This window comes from Ceratotherium simum, chromosome 36, assembly GCF_057802395.1.
Source record: "Ceratotherium simum simum isolate JZ-2026a chromosome 36, ASM5780239v1, whole genome shotgun sequence".
Classification (NCBI taxonomy): Eukaryota; Metazoa; Chordata; class Mammalia; order Perissodactyla; family Rhinocerotidae; genus Ceratotherium; species Ceratotherium simum.
The window spans coordinates 18,612,160-18,633,911 of NC_141935.1; the positions used below are offsets into that span (position 1 = coordinate 18,612,160).

Consider the following 21,752-nt stretch of genomic DNA (forward strand, 5'->3'; position numbering starts at 1 on the left):
ACACGATCACAGTCAGTGTGTTGTTTCCCCACCAGCTGCCTTCCCCCCACTAGATGGTGAGCTGCTTCTTGTTAATACTTTCAGAGCTTGCCAAATAGCAGGTATCAGTAAATGTTGATTTTAATGTCAAAATATTCAAGCAGACAGTCTATAAACAACGTGTCTTATAAGATGAGACTACCTCAAGCAGTTTGAATTCATGAGCTTCCTTACAAGCTTGTCCTGACTCGCTCCAGCATACTGACCTTAGGGGCTTTTTCAGCTTTCAGTTTACGAACCACCTCCCCTTGTGCAGCAACCGCATCATGCAGAGATTTAATTTCCAGAATACTTGCTGATGATTTAGAAGAAACATTCTGTACCACCGCAGCAGGAGGATTTCCAGGTTTATATTCCTGGCCAGTTTTCTCCTTATACTCAGCTTTCAAAGCCAAAAGCTGTTTTACAGCTGCATCTGTATCTTCCTTTGCTGCTTTCTTGGCTTTTAACTCACGAACCACATCCCCTTGAGCAGCCACTCTGTTGTAAAGGACCAAGGACTCCTCAGATGTAGCACAAGTATTATTTAAAGAAGGAGCTGGTTTTTCCTTAAAAGGAGTAGCTGTCTATAGAGGCAGAAAACCAAAAGTAGATGATTAACTCATGTTAAATGTCTTCCCACAAAATTATATGAAGCTGATTGTTTTATGTGTCAAGCTAAAAATAAAATTTGAAAATTTGAATCCTTTAAAAAGTTTAAATGAATAACCTCATTTCTAAAAATCTATCCTAACGAAAAATGACAGAAGTAAACAAAGGTAGAAGTACATGGATACTCAACAGAACATTTTTATCGTAATAAAAAACGGAAAATAACCTAAATCTTTACAAGTAGGGAACTAGTTAAAGAAATCATGACACACTGATCAAATCTGAGAATAAATCACTGCTCCACCACATACTAGCTGTGCGACTTTGAATTAGATACCTAAGCTGTTTCTGTTTTTTAACTGTAAAAGAAGGATAGTAATTTTATTGAACCCATCAGGTTGATGAGAAAATAAAAGGTAATAAATCTGTGTAAATCTTTTAGTTACCAAGGCTGAGAAAAAGCAAACATCAGTAAGTGTTAGGAACTATTATTAATAATAATTTTTTAAAAGATAAGATATATGTAGATTGTTGACAAGGCAAGAGCTCCATGAAATACTGATACAATTTTAACTCACTATCGTGGAACAATTCCATGTATAAAATTACATGTTTATAGGCATATGGTTGCATATAAGTATACACAACAAATCTAGAAATATGTTCACCAAAATGATCTCTGGATAGTGAATAACTATACTACTCTAATTCTATGTCATGCTTTCCTTCAGCCTAGAATGCTTTCCTCCCTACTGAAACCCTTCCAAATGTAACCCAGCTCATATCATACCTTCCTCGTGACTTTTTTATTTAACGGTCTTCTACTTAATTTTTCAGAATAATCTCATCCATACTCATGGAGTCATGTGTATTAAACTCAAAAATGTCTCATCTCTCCTCCAGAACTCTGTCCTGATCCAGACCCAGCACTCTGAATGATCCAGACCCAGCACTCTGAATGGGCTTTAAGACATCTCTGCCTCGATAGCTTAAGAGGCACCTCAAGGTATATCAGAGTTGCATGAACCTGCTTCAGGGTGCCACAGAAAATTCACAGGGGTGCCATAGGATATTTTTAATATTTCAGGTAAACAGAGCAATATACCAAACATCTGTCAAACACTGCATGTACTACAAGCTAAAGGTGGTTCAGTTTTAACATTAGAGAGTGCTACATTCCTTTCAATAATGTCATATCTTTGCAAAGCTGGATTTTCCACAGCTGCTGTATTAAAAATCAAATACCACAGGAAAATCACTGTGGAATAGGAAATAGTCAATGGCAGCATCCAATCTGAGTCCAAGGTTCTAGAAAGAAAAGTATTATTTTTTCTTTCCATTTGTCTATCACTTTAAGAATGAAATAAAAATAAGAATAAAATGAAAATATTTAACATTTGAGAATAAAATATTTTAAGAATAAAATTAAGGTTTCTTTTCTTTCAATTTACATGTACTTCTTTTTTCAAATGGCTATTAAGTTACTGGAAGATAAATATTTACCTAGTTGTTTGAACTTAACTACTCAATAAAGAGAACTGTCAGGAATTTCATTTAGCCTAGGGTTACCATGAAAAAGTTACTGAGAAACGAAGGATGCTATGACCTGAGCAAGTTGAGGACCTCTGGCCCACACAAGAAACCCCCTAATTCTCTAGACATGTCACCACCTCTCAAATCTACATACTGTATGATGAGGACAGAAGTTGTCTCCATCTGGAACATCCCTCCCAACCCTGACTGTCAGGCAGATTCCTAACACATTCTTACAGAGATTAAGCACTACCTCCAAAATGCAAAAGGAATAGAAAAAAACAAGAAAACAGTTTCCGATCATCCACAACACAGCAGTTCCTCTGTTTTTTTTCTTTTCCAAACCTAACTGACTACCAGGAGCTCTTCTCCCAGAGGCACTGGAGTTTGACAGAAAAGTACAGACAGGGAGCCAGGAAACCAGGTCACTGTCTTGACTCTGTCGATGACAACTTCTGTTATCTTGGGCAAGGCTTTTTTTTTTTCCTTCTCACAAGATGAGCAGCTAAGAATAGGTAGTCCTCAACATACTCCTCAGCTCTGCACAATGCTCCTGACTAAAGCAGACAGGCTATTAAAGAGAAAAAGATCTACTGCATCTCTACTAGGAAAAAAACAATTTTTTTCTAAAAACATTCTTTTAATCTAGTCTTTCTTCTTTCTTTTTCACATAAATTAAATTTTAAAAATCTTGTTTTTAAGGTATTTTGAAAACTTTATGAAAGAACAACAAAACCCCCAAAAATCTAAGAGTTATTGTCTTCTTCATTCTCAACAATAAGAAGGACAACCATTTGTAAAGAAGTAGATTTAAACCCTAGGATACAAGGATCACTGATTTGAGACACATCCATTAAAGTCAATACTTACCTCACTTTTTGTCATTTCTACCTTAGTCTTTTCCTTTGAGCCAGATGTTGGCATTTCTTTTGTATGCCCGTCAGGAATGAAAATCAAAACACATGGGGCTTCTCTGCAACTATATGGGCTAAAAAGAAAATGAAGGGCCAAGAAAGTTTATTTGAACAAAATTATCTGACAGAAATTAAAATTTAATTCCTAGATTAATTCAATGGCACTGTGTTAATACTTTTCAAAGTATAAATAGTCCATTCCCTTATTATTCAAATCAGAGGCTCTTCAGAATAGTTTAAAGACAACAAATACATAAATAAAAATTGACAATGCTAATTATAAATTTCCAATTTATTAAATTTTATAGACATGAACATGATTCATATTTGAGGTAATCTTTGATCCATATTTGAGTTAATTTTTATATATGGTATGAGGTTGGGGGTTCAACTTCACTCTTTTGCATGTAGCTATCCAGTTGATCCAGTACCATTTGTTGCACAGCTCAACAATTTTTTTTAGAATAAACTGAGAATCTATTCTGTTCTAGGCATTACTCTAGTTGGTGGCACCACCACCACCACCACCATCATCACTAAATATTTAATGACAGCATAGTAAGTACCAGGCCCTGTGATACGCTGTTTACGTGCGTGATCTTACTTGACTAAGGCAATGTGATACTAAGATGAATAAGAAGAAAGTACAGGCCCCTAATGAATTCCAGCAGTAGAAACAAAACAGACAGATAGATAGATTTAAAAGTGTGTGACAAATATTCTGAAGAGGAAAAGGCTAGATGCTATGGGGACATATAGGTTGGGTGCCTATCCACATTAGAGGAATACAAGAAAGCTCTGGAGGAAGTAACATTTGAAAGGTTACCCAGATGTGAAAAAAAAAGCAGGGCCATTCCAGAAAAAGGCAAGAGGTTAAAAGGCACTTGATGCCTGTGGAAGCCCAAGCAGTCCAGTATTTTGAACAGAAGGGATCAGGGAGAAGTAAACTACAACAGATATGGCTCAGGAGGGTAGAGAGGCCACAACGTGAAAAAGCTTGCATGTCAAACTAAGAAGTTTAGATTTTACTCTGACGCTAACAAGAATTTTTAAGCAGGGAGGAAATGTGATAAAATTATTACTTTGAAATTTTTATACTGGTGGCCATATGAAAAGTGGATCAGAAAAGGGTAAAGCTGGAGACACAAGAAACTACTTTAGAACTTGTTTTGGCAATCAAGGAAGAAATGCTAAGGGCCTGAAATAAGGCAGAGCAGCAAATGATTGAGATGGACTAAACAGGCAGTACAAACAACAAAGTTTACTCATTAGAATGGGGGATAAAGGCGAAGAACAGGTCAGAGATGGTACCTAGAATCTTAGAATTATGAAGATACTGAGTTTGAGGTACTTAAAAGATATCTATTCAGAGATGTCTAACAGGCATTAGATTCACAAGTCTGGAGCTCAGGAGAGAGGTCTGATCACACAGTTAAAGACATGCAATGATGGGCCGGCCCTGTGGCTTGGTGGTTAAGTGCACGCGCTGCGATGCTGGTGGCCTGTGTTCGGATCCAGGGTGCGCATCGAGGCACCACTTCTCCGTTCATCCTGAGGCCGAGTCCCACATGCAGCAACTAGAAGGATGTGCAGCTACGACACACAACTATCCACTGGGGCTTTGGGGGGAAAAATAAAATAAATAAAATCTAAAAAAAAAAAAAAAAAAAAAAGACATGCAATGAAAAAAGAGCAGAGAGAAAAAGAAAACTGAAAGGAACATGGACAAAATTTAGAAACTGAAAGTTCTAATAATAATTCTATTACTTCACGGTTTGAAAGAAATAAGCATTTGTTATTTTCCTCCAAATGTACCTGCTGTACTACTTATATTCTACAATACATCTACCGAAAATACACAGTAAAGAAAAAGGTAATGGTAATAATTTCACCCAAAGATATACTATAATTTTTTTCTTTATACTTGGACTACATGAAGATGAATTATAGGATGGTTTAGTTTTAGAAATGAATAACTTGCTAGCTAGTATTATGCTGTTTCAAAGTTGTCACTTGTTACAATAAAGTCTGAAATATTAAATATACAAGAACAAATCAGGGCTGGCCCCGTGGCTTGGCGGTTAAGTGCGTGCGCTCTGATGCTGGCAGCCCGGGTTCGGATCCCGGGTGTGCACTGACGCACTGCTTCTCCAGCCATGCTGAGGCCTCGTCCCACATACAGCAACTAGAGGGATGTGCAGCTATGACATACAACTATCTACTAGGGCTTTGGGGGAAAAATAAATAAATAAATAAAATTATAAAAAAAAAAAAAAGAACAAATCAAACTGAATAGAGAACTGTCAGGTACAGTATTTTAGTGGAAGTTCAATTTTTAAAATACTATTTACGGGCCGGCTCCGTGGCTTAGCGGTTAAGTGCGCGCGCTCTGATGCTGGCGGCCCGGGTTCGGATCCCGGGAGCGCCCCGAGGCACCACTTCTCCGTCCAACGCGAGGCCGAGTCCCACGTACAGCAACTAGAAGGATGTGAACCTATGACATGCAGCTATCTACTGGGGCTTTGGGGGGAAAAACTGAATAAATAAAATCTTTAAAAAAAAAAATAAAATAAAATAAAATACTATTTACTATAAGAGCTTTAAGCATGTTCGTTTAAATGTTCAGTTACATTTATTTACCTAACAGGTTCATAAGGTTGGTCACATATGAAGAATCCTCTTCTCTGGAGTTGTATAATGTCTCCTTTTTTCAAATCCTTAAGGCAGGGATCACCCAGCATTAGTTCTTCATGCTGTAAAGATAACATAAGACCAAAATACACTTTCTTAAAAATCAGAGCACTGAAGACAACTCTGACGTGCAAGCGGTTTTTCCAGTAGCTGGAATATTCCCATTTTAAACAGATATGTTGGGGCCGGCCCGGTGGCGCAAGCGGTTAAGTGCGCGTGCTCCGCTGCGGTGGCCCGGGGTTCACCAGTTTGGATCCTGGGCGGGCACGCACCACTTGGCAAGCCATGCTGTGGTGGCGTCCCATATAAAGTGGAGGAAGATGGGCATGGGTGTTAGCCCAGAGCCAGTCTTCCTCAGCAAAAAGAGGAGGATTGGCAGATGTTAGCTCAGGGCCGATCTTCCCCACCAAAAAAAAAGACGTTAACAACTTTACTACTTAAGCAAACACAGTGAAACAGTGAAGCATTAAAATAACAACTACACTTATTGTATTTTTAAAAGATAACATTTAACCTCATCTGTAAAATGGAACCATTACTCTTTTACATCTTGTTCTTTTAACAAAAGTCTAGAAAATCTTTTCCATTTTATTTGAGGAACCAAATACTTAAAACTAATTTTTAAAATTCTAAAGAAAAGTTTATATAACAGGGAAAGATGAAACATGGTTTCTTTGGAGGCTACCTTACTGTTCGTGTTGACATACTGCTTGAAGTCCTCATCTTTTCCCAGCACTGGCTTTGTGATCAAGTGCTCGTAAGTGACACAGACGGCGGGAACAGGAAGAGCACGTGCAGTCTCTGCAAGCCAAGTGATCTTCGTGGTTTTCTTGTAGTCTTTGTTCTCCAAATTCAATTGTGCATCAAGAGAGAGAATTTTTCCATCTGCATTTCTAGATATAAGATTGAAAAGTGTTTAAAGAAAAGAAGGCATAACTGCCATAAATGCATTACTTTGTTCTGTATCTGTAATAAATAGATAAGGAATTTTCTTTGAAAAAATTTAAAATCAAATATTCACTTGAGCTTCTAATATGTGCCAGCATATACCAGAGATAAATAAAATATAATCCCTGCTATCAAGACATTAATAATCCACTGGAGAACAGATCCACATATATCTGATAAAGAGTATGAAGAGTATGAACATATTTATAAATTTTAAAGTCACCTACATTAAGCATTAGCAAATCTAAAATACTATACTTTAAAACGTTTAACAATTACTTGAAATCATATGCAATGACTGAACAATTAAGATTTCAGAGTTTACACAAATTAACCTTAGCATACTATATTCCATTTACGTAACATTAAGAACAAATTGATAAGTGTACTTCATTATAATAACTGGAAGTTCATATTCATCATGAAACAATTTTAAAGTAGATTTTAGGATAAAGAATATGTTATATATACAATTCTGTCCAAAGGATCCCTCCACCAGCAATTGTATAATGAGAATTAGATGATAAAAAGGAGACCTAAAGCATTAGAACTATTTTTTATAACAAGATGTAGTAACTTTCAACATCACAAGCAAAAGATATCCTGACACACTATTAATAAACTGGAACATAACCGAAGAAAATTTTAATGTGTCCACAATTTGCACTATCTATGCCTGGGCAGATTTACCAGTCAGCATCTTGAGTGGGTATGAATTCGGTCATTTTTCATAAGTGAATAAACATAAAAGACTTTTCTTCTATATTTATTTGAAAACAAACAAAAAGTTCTTACTTGTGTATTTTAGTAATGTTGATGTTGCCCCAGTTTATAAAGGTAACCATCTCACCCTCTGACAACGTCTCTGCATCAGCACCTTCAATGAAAACTTTAGGACTATACCACACAGGCTTCAAGCCAACATCAGGATTCTGATTGACAAAAAAAGGAGAGTGTTGGTTGAAACACCTTATTGAATCTAGTATGCAAATTTATACATTCATTCATTTTATTCTTTAATCAAACAAAAGTTATCTGTATTAGTTTAAATCCCAGCTCTGTGACACTGGGTCAGCCACTTGACCAATAATACTAATGGAGTTAGAGAAGGTAGCCTGCCCATGAGATTACTCCAGCCTAAAACAATCATTCTTTGTTTTCAGAGTTAAGACAGTATTATTTGTCACTTAGTGTCCCTCCAACTAGAATCGACTTTGCTATCCCCAGAATCTCACTGCTTTTGCAGCAAAGGAGAAAATAAAGTCATTCCTGATCAGTGGCTGCAGACCATTACAAAACACATGTCACCTGAGCAGGAAATTGTGGACCTTTCATACTTTAGAAGACAAGTATAAAGATAGTATTATATACGTATACATTTTCTACCTTTTCAGTATGTTTTACATGAAGATGAAAAAGATCTGGGGAATAAAAAGAATGCTATATTCATTAAATTTCAGTTTTTCTTTGACAGAATTCAAAAGAAAAAAAGTTTAAGGAGATCCTTTGAAATAAACGTTAAACAGCATATGTTTAATAATTGTTCAATGAATGCACCAATGCATTTGAGAAAAATCAGCATTTTATAATGACTTATACTATGCTAGGCTCAAAAGAGAATACTGACAAGGCTAAATATGGAACATTTTGTGAAGGAAATAAGAAAAATTCCACAGATCAAAGTGAGTAATCTAGTCATCATTTAAAGTGTTTCCTAATCAATCAGTTCTTTAACTATAACCTATTCTTTATTATTTACTACTACTACTTTAACTATGAACTAAGCTATTTGACCACAGCTGTCATTTTAACAAATAAGCATCCTTAAAAAGTTTTATTCTCACCATTCAAATTTTAAACCATTCAGAAAGCTTCACATTTAAGCTAACTGTAGTGGGTGATATATCAGATACCACCAGTCACCTGGTTGAACCAATCAGATGTAAGATAAAGGCAAAGCCAAATCAATCAATCCCACACACACACCCCAAATCTTATTAGGGTTCCCTTTAAAAGAACTCAAATCTTTAAAATTAAAAAATACAGGGGCCGGCCCAGTGCCTCAGTGGTTAAGTGCGTGCTCCACTTCGGCAGCCCAGGGTTCACAGGTTCGGATCCTGGGTGCGCACCGATGCACCACTTGCCAAGCCACGCTGTGGCGGCGTCCCATATAAAGCAGAGGAAGATGGGCACAGATGTTAGCCCAGGGCCAATCTTCCTCAACAAAAAGAGGAGGAGTGGCACCGAATGTTAGCTCAGGGCTGATCTTCCTCAAAAAAATTTAAAAACAGATAATGTCATATCTAGAAAAACAATCATATAAAGCTACAACTTAGGATATTTATAGCTCTTCATGATGCATATTATCTTATTCATGAGTTAGTCTATGAACATAACACAGTTATGAGTAAGGTTTGAGTATATTAGACTATAAGCATATGAGTGAGTTAGTCTATGAACATAATCTTCACTATACAGTGAAGATATAGACAACTCACGAAGCTGGAATAAAAGCACCTACTTTTGCTTTATGACCGTCAACCAAGCAGTCATGACTATCTAAGACAACAACCATGGCTTAACTGAGAAGAACTTCCTGCTACTTGTATTTAAGATTTATATTCTGAATTTAGACGGACAGATATCATTTTCACTTCACTGATATTTTCTAAACCAGAGCAAATGGCAGTGTGATAGACTCTGGACCCAAGCTGTGATTCAATTATTACTAGGTCTAATGTTTTGGCTTAAAGACAATGGTAACAGTTAATGAATAACCTAGTTAATAGAGAACACACCTCACCTTCCAGATAAAGATAACAGCATGAATTATAATACCTCATCCTTCAAAATGACTCCAGCAAGAGATAAACTCTTATTATATACTAATATGCTATCTCTACAGAATAAAAAATAGGTACCAACTGAGTATATAGTTTGGTGCGATATGCTGTGAATTATTACTATAATAAATTTCTTCAGCAAGAAATCCACAAAAATATTTACTTCGATTAGTATTAAATTCTGACAAATAATGTTGGGTAAAAAATGATCCCAAAACCATGCTACTGCTACCAAAACACATTTTCCCTTTTTTTATCCTGCTCCATTTTTTGACAGAGAGAACACCACTGGTGAAACTGCAGGGTGACCTTTGGGTGTTTGGCTACTTCTTTCATCTCCTCCTGAGCTTCAGGGATGCTCACTGGGACCACTTCTTCCTTCAGTAACGCAACATACCGTGGAGCCACTGGGTCAATAACCTGCAACAAACGCATCCTCGTGTTACAACATTCAGGTATTTTTCAAAACTTCATAAATTAAATAATAGCACAGGAATAGTAACTGGCTTTCTTTGTTACTGCATTTACTAATTTTTGGGTTTACCTGCTAACTCTTTAACATTTAACTGTCAGGCAGAAAAAAGAAAAACAATTAGAAATGAAGACTACGTGAAGGATTTAGAGTTCCTTCCCAAGAACTACTGACAGGTGAAAAGAAACCAATTAGTTAAAGCAGAATATTGGAAATATTTTGAAAATAATTTTTAATTCTGGTATTAGAAGGTGAGGAAAAATTATCTTGTGGGGTTACATATGAATCCTACCGGTAAACGTGATACCCAATTTTGTACTGTTGGAGAAGTCCATTTTGAAGGAATATAGACATATGTGTTTTAGTATCATTTTCTATAATCAGTGTTAAGCAACATATCACCATCAAAAGCAAAATAGCATAGGTCACTATAATAAGGCAATTCTATAGATTAAAAGTATACACAAGTTATTTCTACTGGTCTGCATGCTCTCATATAGATACCACTGTATTCCCAGTACCTAGCAAGGGTCTGGCACATACAGGTCATCAATAAATATTTGCAGATTAGCTGAATGAATGGTGGTACTCATTATGCTCTAACCTACTCTACCTTCAAAGCAGTAGCAGCATCCCCTCTAGATCTGATGTATTTTTCTCACTTCACTGTTCAATTTAAAATTATCCATGATGACCAAGCACAACAGCAGTGTTTAGACACTAAACAAAGCATATGGAAGAAAACTGTAGACAGACGCAAATGTAGAGTTAAATAGGGAAGTAAAGTAACAGAAGTTATTTTTTTCCCATTGGAAGGATGCAGGAAATAGTGGTGTGGCTAATTAAACCTAGCTGGGTTTGTTTTGTTTTGTATTGGGTTTTTTGTTGTTGCCATTGTTCGGTTGGTTTTTTGGTTTGCTTTGATAGTATTTTTCAGCTTCTGAAAGGAATGATATTGTGGAAATTCTGAATGAACTCAGAGAAGAAACCATCCCCAGAGGGTCACTTATAAAAGTTTGAAAATCTGTTTAACTTCCCCTTGTCTGCTACTCCTCATCTGCTATATGTCATAGTGGTACTAAATTTGTACCAGCCTCTCTCTAAATTTACTGTTTGATTCTTTCCTTCTTTGAGGTTGCAAGGTCATTCTTACTAGGTTAAGGATTCCTTCTTTCAGCTTCTATTAGGCTAATGATCACAGATTTCATTTGTGACTACTCAGTTCGGTATTTAAGCCAGTAACATACAATTTCTTTAAAGAAACGAAAACTAGACAACCCAACCCGAGAAACTTCCTTCAGTTCACTGCAGCTCACTTTCTTCAACTGACAAAAAGAGTAAAAGACTGTTTCTTACACTTGACTAATTATAATAATCACTTAGGGTACTAGCTAGCACAAATTTCAGGCCACTTAACCCTAAGGATTTACAATTCTAATGGTCTTAACTAAAGCCTGAAAGTCTATTTTTAACAAGCATTCCATAAGATGGTTAGGATCAGACAAGTTGGGGAAATCTTGGATTAAAAGATTTAAGAGGGTCCAGCCCGGTGGTGCAAGCGGTTAAGTGTGCGTGCTCCGCTGCGCCGGCCCAGGGTTCCCCGGTTCGGGACCCAGGCGCGCACCGATGCACTGCTTGTCAAGCCATGCTGTGGTGGCGTCCCATATAAAGTGGAGGAAGATAGGCATGGATGTTAGCCCAGGGCCAGTCTTCCTCGGCAAAAAGAGGAGGATTGGCAGATGTTAGCTCAGGGCTGACCTTCCTCACACACACACACAAAAAAAGTCTCTTTCAGCTCTAAAACTGTACAATTCTAAAAATCTCTGGATCAGTGGTTTTCAAATTACTCCTAAAAGTCCTAAGGATTTCAAGAAGTTGCCCTAGTAGACACCAAGCAGAAAGGGAAGGATAGGCATGTGACTGAAGAGAACAGGATGCTAGACCCCTTAACACACCTCAACCAGAATACCTACCCTTTTATTTATCGGGGTTTACTGAAAAATTGTTCATTTGAAGGAAGACTTTCCTTATTTGGGGGGCAGGGAGAGAAGCCTCTACATACTTTAATTTACTAGCTGGGGACAGATGCAAGGAGGTTGGGATGAGAGTTGAGGAAAAAAATGTTATGTTATCATACCACTGAAACACTAACACAAATATTAAAATTAAAGCAGTAAATAAAGGTTGATGGAGGCAAATAATAGCTCTGCAACGAACATCTTAAAGCTGTGACTCTTCCGCCTTGACTGAAAAGTTTAAATCTTAACACTTACATAAAACCAAGAAGAAAATCAGTGAGGTTAACGTAGAGTAAGCTATTGAAATGTCTCCTACTAGTATCAAGGTAGATTTTTTAATGTAACTATATATATTCCATTTAATTACGATACAAAAAAATTATGTACTAGTTTCCTATCAAGATGAAAAGTCAGGCTAAGAAAACAAAGATCATAGTATTTTCAGAGGGATATTGAGATTGTTAACCATTCCACATCTCATTGTCCCCTTCATCTATTTCTCCCTTCTCTTCTTTACGATGTATAATATACCCTGTAAATAAAGCTCTTTCTCCAAAGAAGTATGTAATTAAAGAGCTCTAGCTAATGTGGAGTTAATCCCCTTGTCTTCTGGCAGAAGATGCTTTTAAAAAACTGCTAAGCTACTAAGAGTGGAAGAGAGTCCAAGGAATGATGTTTTAGCTCTGTGCTTAATGATTACTTCACAGTGCCATGGCGTTAAATTCAGTTCACTGATGCTTCACTTAAATTTTATTTGCAGAGCTTGGAAAGAAAGAGCAAGCTACAAAGGAACAAAGCAGTAATTAGAGATCCAATGCGACATGAATCCTAAACAAGAGATCTGCACCTCAAGGGTCAGAGGGAATGAGAAAGTTAAGGAAGTGTAGGGAGATGGCAGGAAGGCCAGCAATAGAAAAAAAAATGTACATGATCAGAACGAGTTCCTTTTTACTACCAATCAAAATTTTAAACTGTACTTTGTTTTTAAGATGGTGCTTAATGATGAAAGATCCCACAGACTGAGGGATAAACAAAGCAGACTGAAAAACAGTCATCTCCTTTCATTCCCTCCCACACCCCCACTAGAAAGACATGGAGTGCCTGGTTTTGTTTAAAGGCACAAATCCAGAAGAATCAGTAGAATAGGAGAGGAAATAACAGCAACAAAATTCTGGAAGCTGAGAAACATATGGAAACCCCTCTCTGCTCCATACAATCAGGCAACTAACTCTCCCCTACTCCCACAAAAGAATGGAAGTTTACTCTGTGAAAAAGAGGGTGTCTAGATCCCAGCAGACACTGGAAACAGCTGAAGGTGAGGGTCCTGCACTGAGACAAGGGGATGAAGTGAATGTAAGATCCTGGAGGTAAAGGCTCCCAGCAGTCTTCCCTCCTTGGGATCCAAAGCCCTGGCAGTCAGGCCTTCACACTTCAGGCAGGTGATTAAAAGAAACTCCTCTGGAAAAACTGCCTAATCCAAGAGATAAAATATAAAGTTTCTGACATGGAGGTTCTCCACCTAACTGGCCCAGTCAGGTCATCCTACAGTGAAGCTCAGTTGACAAGCCCAACTCTTCCTCTTAGGCTTCCAATCACTCTTTTAGTTCCCATGATGAACATGAGCAGATAACCAAGGGTAACCAAACATATGAAAGAAAAACCAAAATAAACAACCTACAGGAAAGAGATGTTACAAGAAAAAAAATATTATTAATATTAATATTATAACCATGAAACAGGGACAGGAAGTTATTTTGAAAATTCAGAGAACAAAAGAGAAATCTTGGAAAAACAACAGGATGAATGAAAAACTCAACAGAACGGTGGGTGGGAAGATAAAGTTGAGTAGATCTACCAGAAAGTAGAGCCAAAAGATGAGATGGAAAATAAGAGAAAAAATAAAATTAGAGGACCAGTCCAGGAGGCTCAACATCTGCTCAAAAAGAGTTCCAAAGAGAAGAAAGCGTAGTAGAGAAAAAACAAAGAAAGAACAAGAAAGAATTCAAGAAAATTTCCCAGAACTAAAGGAATGAGTTTCCACACTGGAAGTTACATGTTCTTCCAAAGGATATGGATGAAAACAGACCCATACCAAAGCACATCATCATGAAATTTCAAAGTGAAAAAACAGGTCATATACAAGGATGGTCTCAAAAATCTTATTCATCCCAGGTCCCTTCTCAGGGAACTACCAAGGGATACAGTAGAGCAAAATAAGAAGGTAATAAAAAGAGAAGAAAGATCCAAGAACCAGATGATCTATTGCAGAACAAAAGCAAAAGGAATTCCCAAGACGATGATGAAGACTGACCTGGGAAGACAGCTGTGGCTTTAGAAGTTAACAGGCTACTAATCTAGATCAGATCAGAGCAGCACAGGAGGCTCCGGCAGAGATGTCTCCAAGATGAAACTGAAAAAATACCTAAGGTGTGTGAACATTCTGGTAGGAAATTTTGACAACTTTTGGAGAGTTTAAGACAGAATCAGAAAACTAAACAAATTAAAGGGAGAGAGGGATGATCAACTATAAGAAAACTAACAAGTTACGAGAAAAAGTTAAGAGACTTAAAATCCTCATCTTCCACTGTGGGAAGTCAACTGACAATGCCTAAAACTAAAAAATCAACAAGCAGCAATACATGTATCTCATTTAGATATATGGGCAATAAATACCAAAAGAATTACCAAAAAGAGCTGAAAATTATTTCTCTAGGGAGATATAATGGAAGGAAAGAAGATACAAGAATATGCTGTAATCTTAACAGACCCTATGGAACTCTCTGAGTATAGTGAAATAATTCACATATTTGAGCTAAGTGTACATGTATAATTTTATTAAAACTTAAAACCTTTAAAAATTGGATTATTAAAGTACACCAAGTTAACTTCACCTGTAAATTCCACTTGTATTTATTTTTAGTAACTGCAGCAACAGAAAGAACCAGTTAATATTCCTTTACGTATCGAAAAACTGACTGAACACAAAAGACTAAATAAAATAAATTCAAGACACATGCAAGACAAGCAACTATTTCTTGAGGCAAGGCATCAGCACAATCAAGCAGCAATACCAAAAAAGAATGTACAGAACACAATCACAGAAACCATAGTTTAAAACACGGCATTTTAACGATTTGCCTTATTATAGTGTCTAAGCATCTGCTTCTAATTAGTAATTAACAATGTCAATATGCAGTATTCCTCATTTGATTTTCATTTAAGAAACAGTTAAAAAAAAAAAGCTAGATTCAGTAAGACACAGGAATTATAATTAATGAACCTTCGATACAACTCAATGAAATAACGTTAACTTTAAAACTCTCATGTCCTCTCAGTACACAAGGGAACAGTAGAATGGAGTTAGCCAAATCTTCCCTTTGCCACTAAGAAAAGCAGAGGACTTTTTTTTTAAACTAGGAATAATGCATTTTCAACGAGTTTGTATAAGCAAGTCTTTTATATAAATGTGATTGTGCTTCAGAGCTGTATAACATCTCAGGTTATAACATGTAATATGCTCAAAGCTACGTGCTAAGTAAGGCAAATAAAAGCATTAAGTAATACCTTCTTACAGAGAGCTCGCAGCTTGAAAGCAGAAAAATGAAATGCAGAGCGTTCATAAAAGATTTAAGGAAAAAACTGTTACCATTCCCCATAACTCCAAGTTTGTTTGTTTTAATCATTGTTATTTCTTTGGTATAGTTAATAGGCTTAATGCTCTTTACATGTTAAAAAAGGAAAACATTCCATTTTCCTGAAGTCTGCAAAATGGTAATACTATTCATGAAATTTTCTCTACCATGAGCACACTAATGAATTCTACATGTATTACATTATTCAGGAGTTAGGCATGAGAAAGGAGGGCCAAGAGTCAAAACATATACCTTTTTGTTAAATGCCCAAATTTTGTCCCATTCCATGTTCACTACTGAACGTGAGGAGCCCTAGAAAAACAATAATAAAATGACTTAAAGGGCAAGAAGTATTAACAGAACAGTTTCTTTGACTTAAGTATATAAGAAAAGATAAATCCAATAAATACTTGCAAGTTTACTTCCATTGGAATATAACACTTAATATGTACAAACTAACCTGGTTACCCTGAATAGTTGGAGTCAACAGTCATATTTCACTGGGTAAAAATACTACAGCTGCCTCTGTCTAACCCTAGCTTAGGAGTTTAGGACAGTCTCAATTTTCCACTATTACAAACAATGCTAACTATATTCCTTTTTTTAAAAACCATTCTGGGGCCGGCCCAGGGGCGCAAGTGGTTAAGTGCGCGCACTCCACTTTGGCGGCCCGGGGTTCGCAGGTTCGGATCCCGGGCATGTACCGATGCACCACTTGGTAAGCCATCCTGTGGCAGCGTCCCATATAAAGTAGAGGAAGATGGGCAGGGATGTTAGCTCAGGGCCACTCTTCCTCAAGAAAAAGGGGGAGGACTGGCATCGGATGTTAGCTCAGGGCTAATCCTCCTCACAAAAAAAAAAAAAAAAAAAACCATTCTGATCTTGCATTATAAGGAACAAATGAGGAATAGGAAGAACAACAGAAATAATTAAGATTAAAGGGATAATGAGCCGGCCCCGTGGCTTGGCGGTTAGGTGCGTGCGCTCCGCTGCTGGCGGCCCGGGTTCGGATCCCGGGTGCACACGGACGCGCTGCTTCTCCAGCCATGCTGAGGCCGCGTCCCACATACAGCAACTAGAAGAATGTGCAGCTGTGACACACAACTATCTACTGGGGCTTTGGGGAAAAAATAAATAAATAAAAATTGTTAAAAAAAAAAAAAAGATTAAAGGGATATTAATAGACACTCGAAAATTCAAACAGAGAAGCTGGAAAAGAAACTCTAATTCACCTGAGCAGCAATAAACTGTTTCAGCCCTTCAACTGTCATCCCTCTTCTAAGGACACCACGAACCGTAGGAAATCTTGGGTCATCCCTGGGAAATAGAGAAATTTTTAAGTACCAGATTTTTTTAATGTGTAGATGCAGAGAGTACAAAATACCTTAATGAATAATAAATTAGTCATGTGTCACATAATGATGTTTCGGTCAACAATGGACCACATATATGATGGAGGTCCCACTTGATTAGTACCACATAGCCCAGTCTATACCATCTAGGTTTGTGTAAGTACACTCTACGATGTTCTCACAATGACGAAATCGCCTAACAACACATTTCTCAGAACATTTCCCTGTCGTCAAGCAACACATGACTGTATATACAGCTTGTTAAATATCAGGACTAAGAGCCGGTTATACTGACTATTAACAATACCAGTGAGCCCAAGCTCATGGAAGAGGAAAACTGCTTGGCAGTCAAGTACTGCTCAGTAAAATAAATGCACTACTAGAAACAGTAAAAAGCACTTTTGAAAAAAGACACAAAAGTGACATCTTGAAATAGGGAAAATCCAAGCATTAAAACATTCTTGCTTTTTTTTTTTTTTTTTTTGGTGAGGAAGATTGGCCCTGAGCTAACATCTGCCAATCCTCCTCTTTTTGCTGAGGAAGACTGGCCCTGGGCTAACATCCATGCCCATCTTCCTCCACTTTATATGGGACGCCGCCACAGCATGGCCAGACAAGCGGTGCCTCGGTGCACGCCTGGGATCTGAACCAGCGAGCCCCGGGCCGCCACAGCAGAGCGCGCACACCCAACCAATTGCACCACCAGGCCAGCCCCTCTTGCTTTTTATTTAACAAACATTCATGATCCCTATTCTACATGTGACCATGAGAATCAGATAAGAGATGGTATCATGTCATCAACATATGAATATACTTTATAAAGCCTTTTGGGTTGGAAAAATATGCATGTTGGTTATTAATATTCTGCAGATTTGCAAACTTCAGTAAGTTTGCAATAATACCCTTTGTATGGGGTGCAAGATAAACTTGCCTTTTGTCAAATTCAGCTCCAGAGTAAAACAATATAAAACACATATTATTCAACAAATACTTAACATATGTCACCATTATATGATGCAATATAAATTAGCATACACATTCTTGTTAATTCAGGTAAAAAAACAGACTTATAAACATGGTAACCCATCTGAACAGGTTTCAATGACCCATGGCTACAAAATCACTTTAATTTTTATATTCATCTTTCTCATGGAAATCCCATATAGGTTATTAACATGATACAGAGATTTTCAAACTTTTTCTAGGTGCTGAATCCTCTAGGCAACTGCTCCATAAGGTGGGTCTTCACCACCAAGGCAGAGACCATTTATGTGTTCACCTCAACTCAGGGCATTTTGGCCTTCCTGGGACCCAGGTGAAAAGAAAAACCTGTGAGCCTCAGCAGAGTGTGGAGAGTGGTAACCAGATCTATGAAGGACCAGACAGTCACAGCCACTTTTCTATTGGATGAAATAAAGACCAGGACCAGAAACCCTCCAGGTCTCCCATTCCACCTCCTCCCATCCATCCTCCCCACCCCTCAAAGTAGTTTAAAAATCACCAATATATCACGTCCTTACTTCCTTCCAAATATAGGTAACAGTAAACATACCATCCATCTACTAGTCCTTCGTTGACAAACCATGTGAGTTTTCTTTTGGACAGCACTGTGTTGTTGAGATTGAGCCTACTATATTCCCAAATATATGGTTTTCTTATGCCTAAAGCTTCAATAATCCAATAAAACTGTTCATCTCTGTCATGGTATTCTGTTGTTCTCAGGGCATGTGTAACACCTTCAATGCTGTCAACTATGGGGCAGGCAAAATCATACGTCGGATAAACACTAGAAAAAAAAGGAATGTTTTGAATATCAACATGAAGCATTTTACCTTTCCATCTTAGATAAGGCATTATAAGCAGTAATACTAACTTGAAATATAATTCTTCACAAGTTAGGAACCTTATCAGTCTTTGAAGACAATGAATCAGTTACCCACTCAATATTCAAACAAACCAAAAAAAAGCAAATCTGCAATTTAATAGACAATTGGGTATTGGCATAGCAAATTCTACAGGCATATTTCTGTAATGGCCAATGTATATCATGGTAGGAAGCAATAAACAATATACATAATAATTTCGAGGGAATTTAGCTTTTCAATATCTTAATACTGCACTCAAGTAAATCCCTAAGCTTAACATTTTGTAATTAAATGCATTCAAGAAGAAGAGTGTTTCCTCCTCTGACGGGTAAAAGAGAAGAAAATTACTAAGTTAATTAAAACTTCATTTAAGATAGAATAGTCTTGAAAACAATTTCTGCCTAAAATAATGTACACAACACACACACAATTTTAATTTCAAAAAAATATATAAACCAATGTTACCTCGATAAAAAAATAAATAAAAATAAAAAATATACTATTGCATTATGCCTTCTAATTTCTAAGATACAACTTCATTAAAATGCTACTGCATTATGCTTTGCAATTATTTGATACTGAAAACGTGTATCCAAATTTGCTTTCCCAAATGTATTCCAAGTATTTGCTTGGTAAAACAAGGAGCAATCACCCTGTTAAAAATGAAGGAAATACATATACCCATGCAACCACACACATAAGTGTTTGTCTATATACAGACACACACATCTACACCCACAAGTTTAAAGAAAGTCACATTAGCTAACTAGGCAATCATTTACATTCACCAATCTCTCCAGAAGTTATAATTCATAGGGACAGAGATTGGATTGGTGGTTACCAGAGGGGAAGGGGGGAGGGAGGAGGGTGAAAGGGATAATTCGGTACATGTGTGTGGTGATGGGTTGTAATTAGTATTTTGGTGGTGAACATGATGTAGTCCATGCAGAAATAGAAGTACAATGATGTACACCTGAAATTTTTACAATGTTATAAACCAATGTTACTGCAATAAACAAAAAATTAAAAAAAAAAAAAAGAAGTTATAATTCAGCATTTGTATGTAGTAGGCTTCTTCAAAGTATAAGAAAATATATTCTATGGTTACTTTATAAAGTAAATTAATGGCAGGTAGGAGGGTAATCATTTAAAGAAAAAAATATGTTATCCAGAAAACTAACTGAAACTAGAAAAAAAAACATGATACTTTATTGTATTGTTCATATTTCTGTAAATTTTCAATTCTATCAGATTTATGTCCAGCAGAACCAAAGTTTATAAGAGGAAGAAAAGTATCTTCATCTAAGGATACACATTACAGTATAATAAGTAATCAATACATATAAAAAGCAACTTTAGGCAGATTTGGTGACTTTTATAGTCATTGAGTGATCTTAGAAATAACCTAGTATAATCCAAATTGATAGGTGAGTAAACAGCCCAACAGGCTACATGCTTTACCGAAGGCCAGTTAATCTGTGGATGAACAAAGATCCAGGTCTCTTGACTATTCAGCACCTACTCCACGTTAACAGAGAGCATGAAAGCAAAATCACAGTAAGCCACCTAGCATAATGAAAGAGATACACTTACTTGTATTTATTTCCAGTTCTTGGGTGTGGCTGAATTTTGCAGCGATAAAGCGTCGGGTCCCTCATGCACCCATTGTTACTACTCATGTCAATTTTTGCACGCAAACAACAGGACTGACCAAGCTGGCTTCCTTTTTTCATTTCTTCCCACATTTGTAGATTCTTCTCAATAGCTATAAAATGATAGTTATATCACGGTTTATTTAACGTATTACTAACCTGGTTAAATTCAAATTATTTTAATAGTCCTGTAATTTGATACAAAATTTCATGTTCCCGTTTTATATTATAAGCACACTCTGTTAGTTTAAAAGTACTGTAATAGTTCCAATATCTGGCACCAAGAGTAAATGCATCGTTTTTTCAAAGAAGTCTCACAAAACACTTAGGAAATGTACTCTATAAATGTTTTAGAAGAAGTCAAGTCAATACAGTCCACTGATGCAGTACTGATTAAGGGTAAGAGTGGAAGTATGAGGCCTCGAGGTTTCTCCATCCAGTGTTTTCCATTTTCCCATCATGACACAACAGCCCCCCACCCCTCAATTTAACACTATGCCTGTGAAGCAGAAGCATTCTGTTCTTTTGCCGCCTCACGCCCAGGGGACAGACCGGCTTGGCCTGGCCCATGGGGCCCACAGGCGTCGGCGCTGCAGCCCGTGCCCGTCTGAAGAACACGGCTCGGGCTGAGAGCCTGAGCCCGTGGGCTCCCTGAAAGCCCCTTCGGTCATTCCAGTGGAAAGCAGGATACTCTTGGACCCAAGAAAATGAGACGACAGAAAACAGATAGTGATATAAGTTTAATCCCAGAAAAAAGAACGCTATATCCCAAGTGACTATGGTCCTACCTATGTCAGAACATTGAAAACCTACCCCACACGGACAAAAAAGAACTGTTAAGGATTCTCTGTGGAAACTACTGAAGATATGATGGACACTCTACCGACCCTCGAAGAATCAAGTTAGGTCTAAAAGTCCAGTTGTTAACTATCTTTGAAAATGTAAAAAACTTAAAAAAAGAAAGCAAGAAAGAAAAGAAAGACTTCTGTAACAATTTGAATTTACTATACTTCCCAAATGTGACACTCAAGATTTAAATATACTAGTGTGGAAGTTCTGACAACATAATTACAGAATGAAAATAGTCCAATTCAGAAGCTCAGGGGACAAGTAATGAATAAGAAAGACATGCTTTTTTGTCAAGTGATATTTCAGAGATATAGGGTAGTTTGTTGTTTTTAGTGCCAGTGAGTGGATTCTGA

At 37.1% G+C, this 21,752-nt stretch overlaps 1 protein-coding gene across 2 annotated transcripts in view; it reads right to left on the reverse strand.

The window, feature by feature from the left end:
* The window catches only part of EPRS1 (glutamyl-prolyl-tRNA synthetase 1), a 73,000-nt gene that overhangs the window by 34,900 nt on the left and 16,348 nt on the right, over positions 1–21,752 (reverse strand). The window contains exons 9-18 of one of the 2 annotated variants that reach the window (XM_087424363.1): positions 20,492–20,663; positions 18,586–18,819; positions 16,914–16,998; positions 15,934–15,993; positions 9,869–9,979; positions 7,512–7,648; positions 6,454–6,661; positions 5,718–5,830; positions 3,034–3,151; positions 246–605 (exon numbers count right to left, since the gene is read on the reverse strand). In XM_087424363.1, coding sequence (XP_087280489.1) covers positions 246–605; positions 3,034–3,151; positions 5,718–5,830; positions 6,454–6,661; positions 7,512–7,648; positions 9,869–9,979; positions 15,934–15,993; positions 16,914–16,998; positions 18,586–18,819; positions 20,492–20,663 — 1,598 coding nt within the window. The remainder of the gene's footprint in view (positions 1–245; positions 606–3,033; positions 3,152–5,717; positions 5,831–6,453; positions 6,662–7,511; positions 7,649–9,868; positions 9,980–15,933; positions 15,994–16,913; positions 16,999–18,585; positions 18,820–20,491; positions 20,664–21,752) is intronic. The other variant, XM_087424364.1, reaches the window with a different exon arrangement.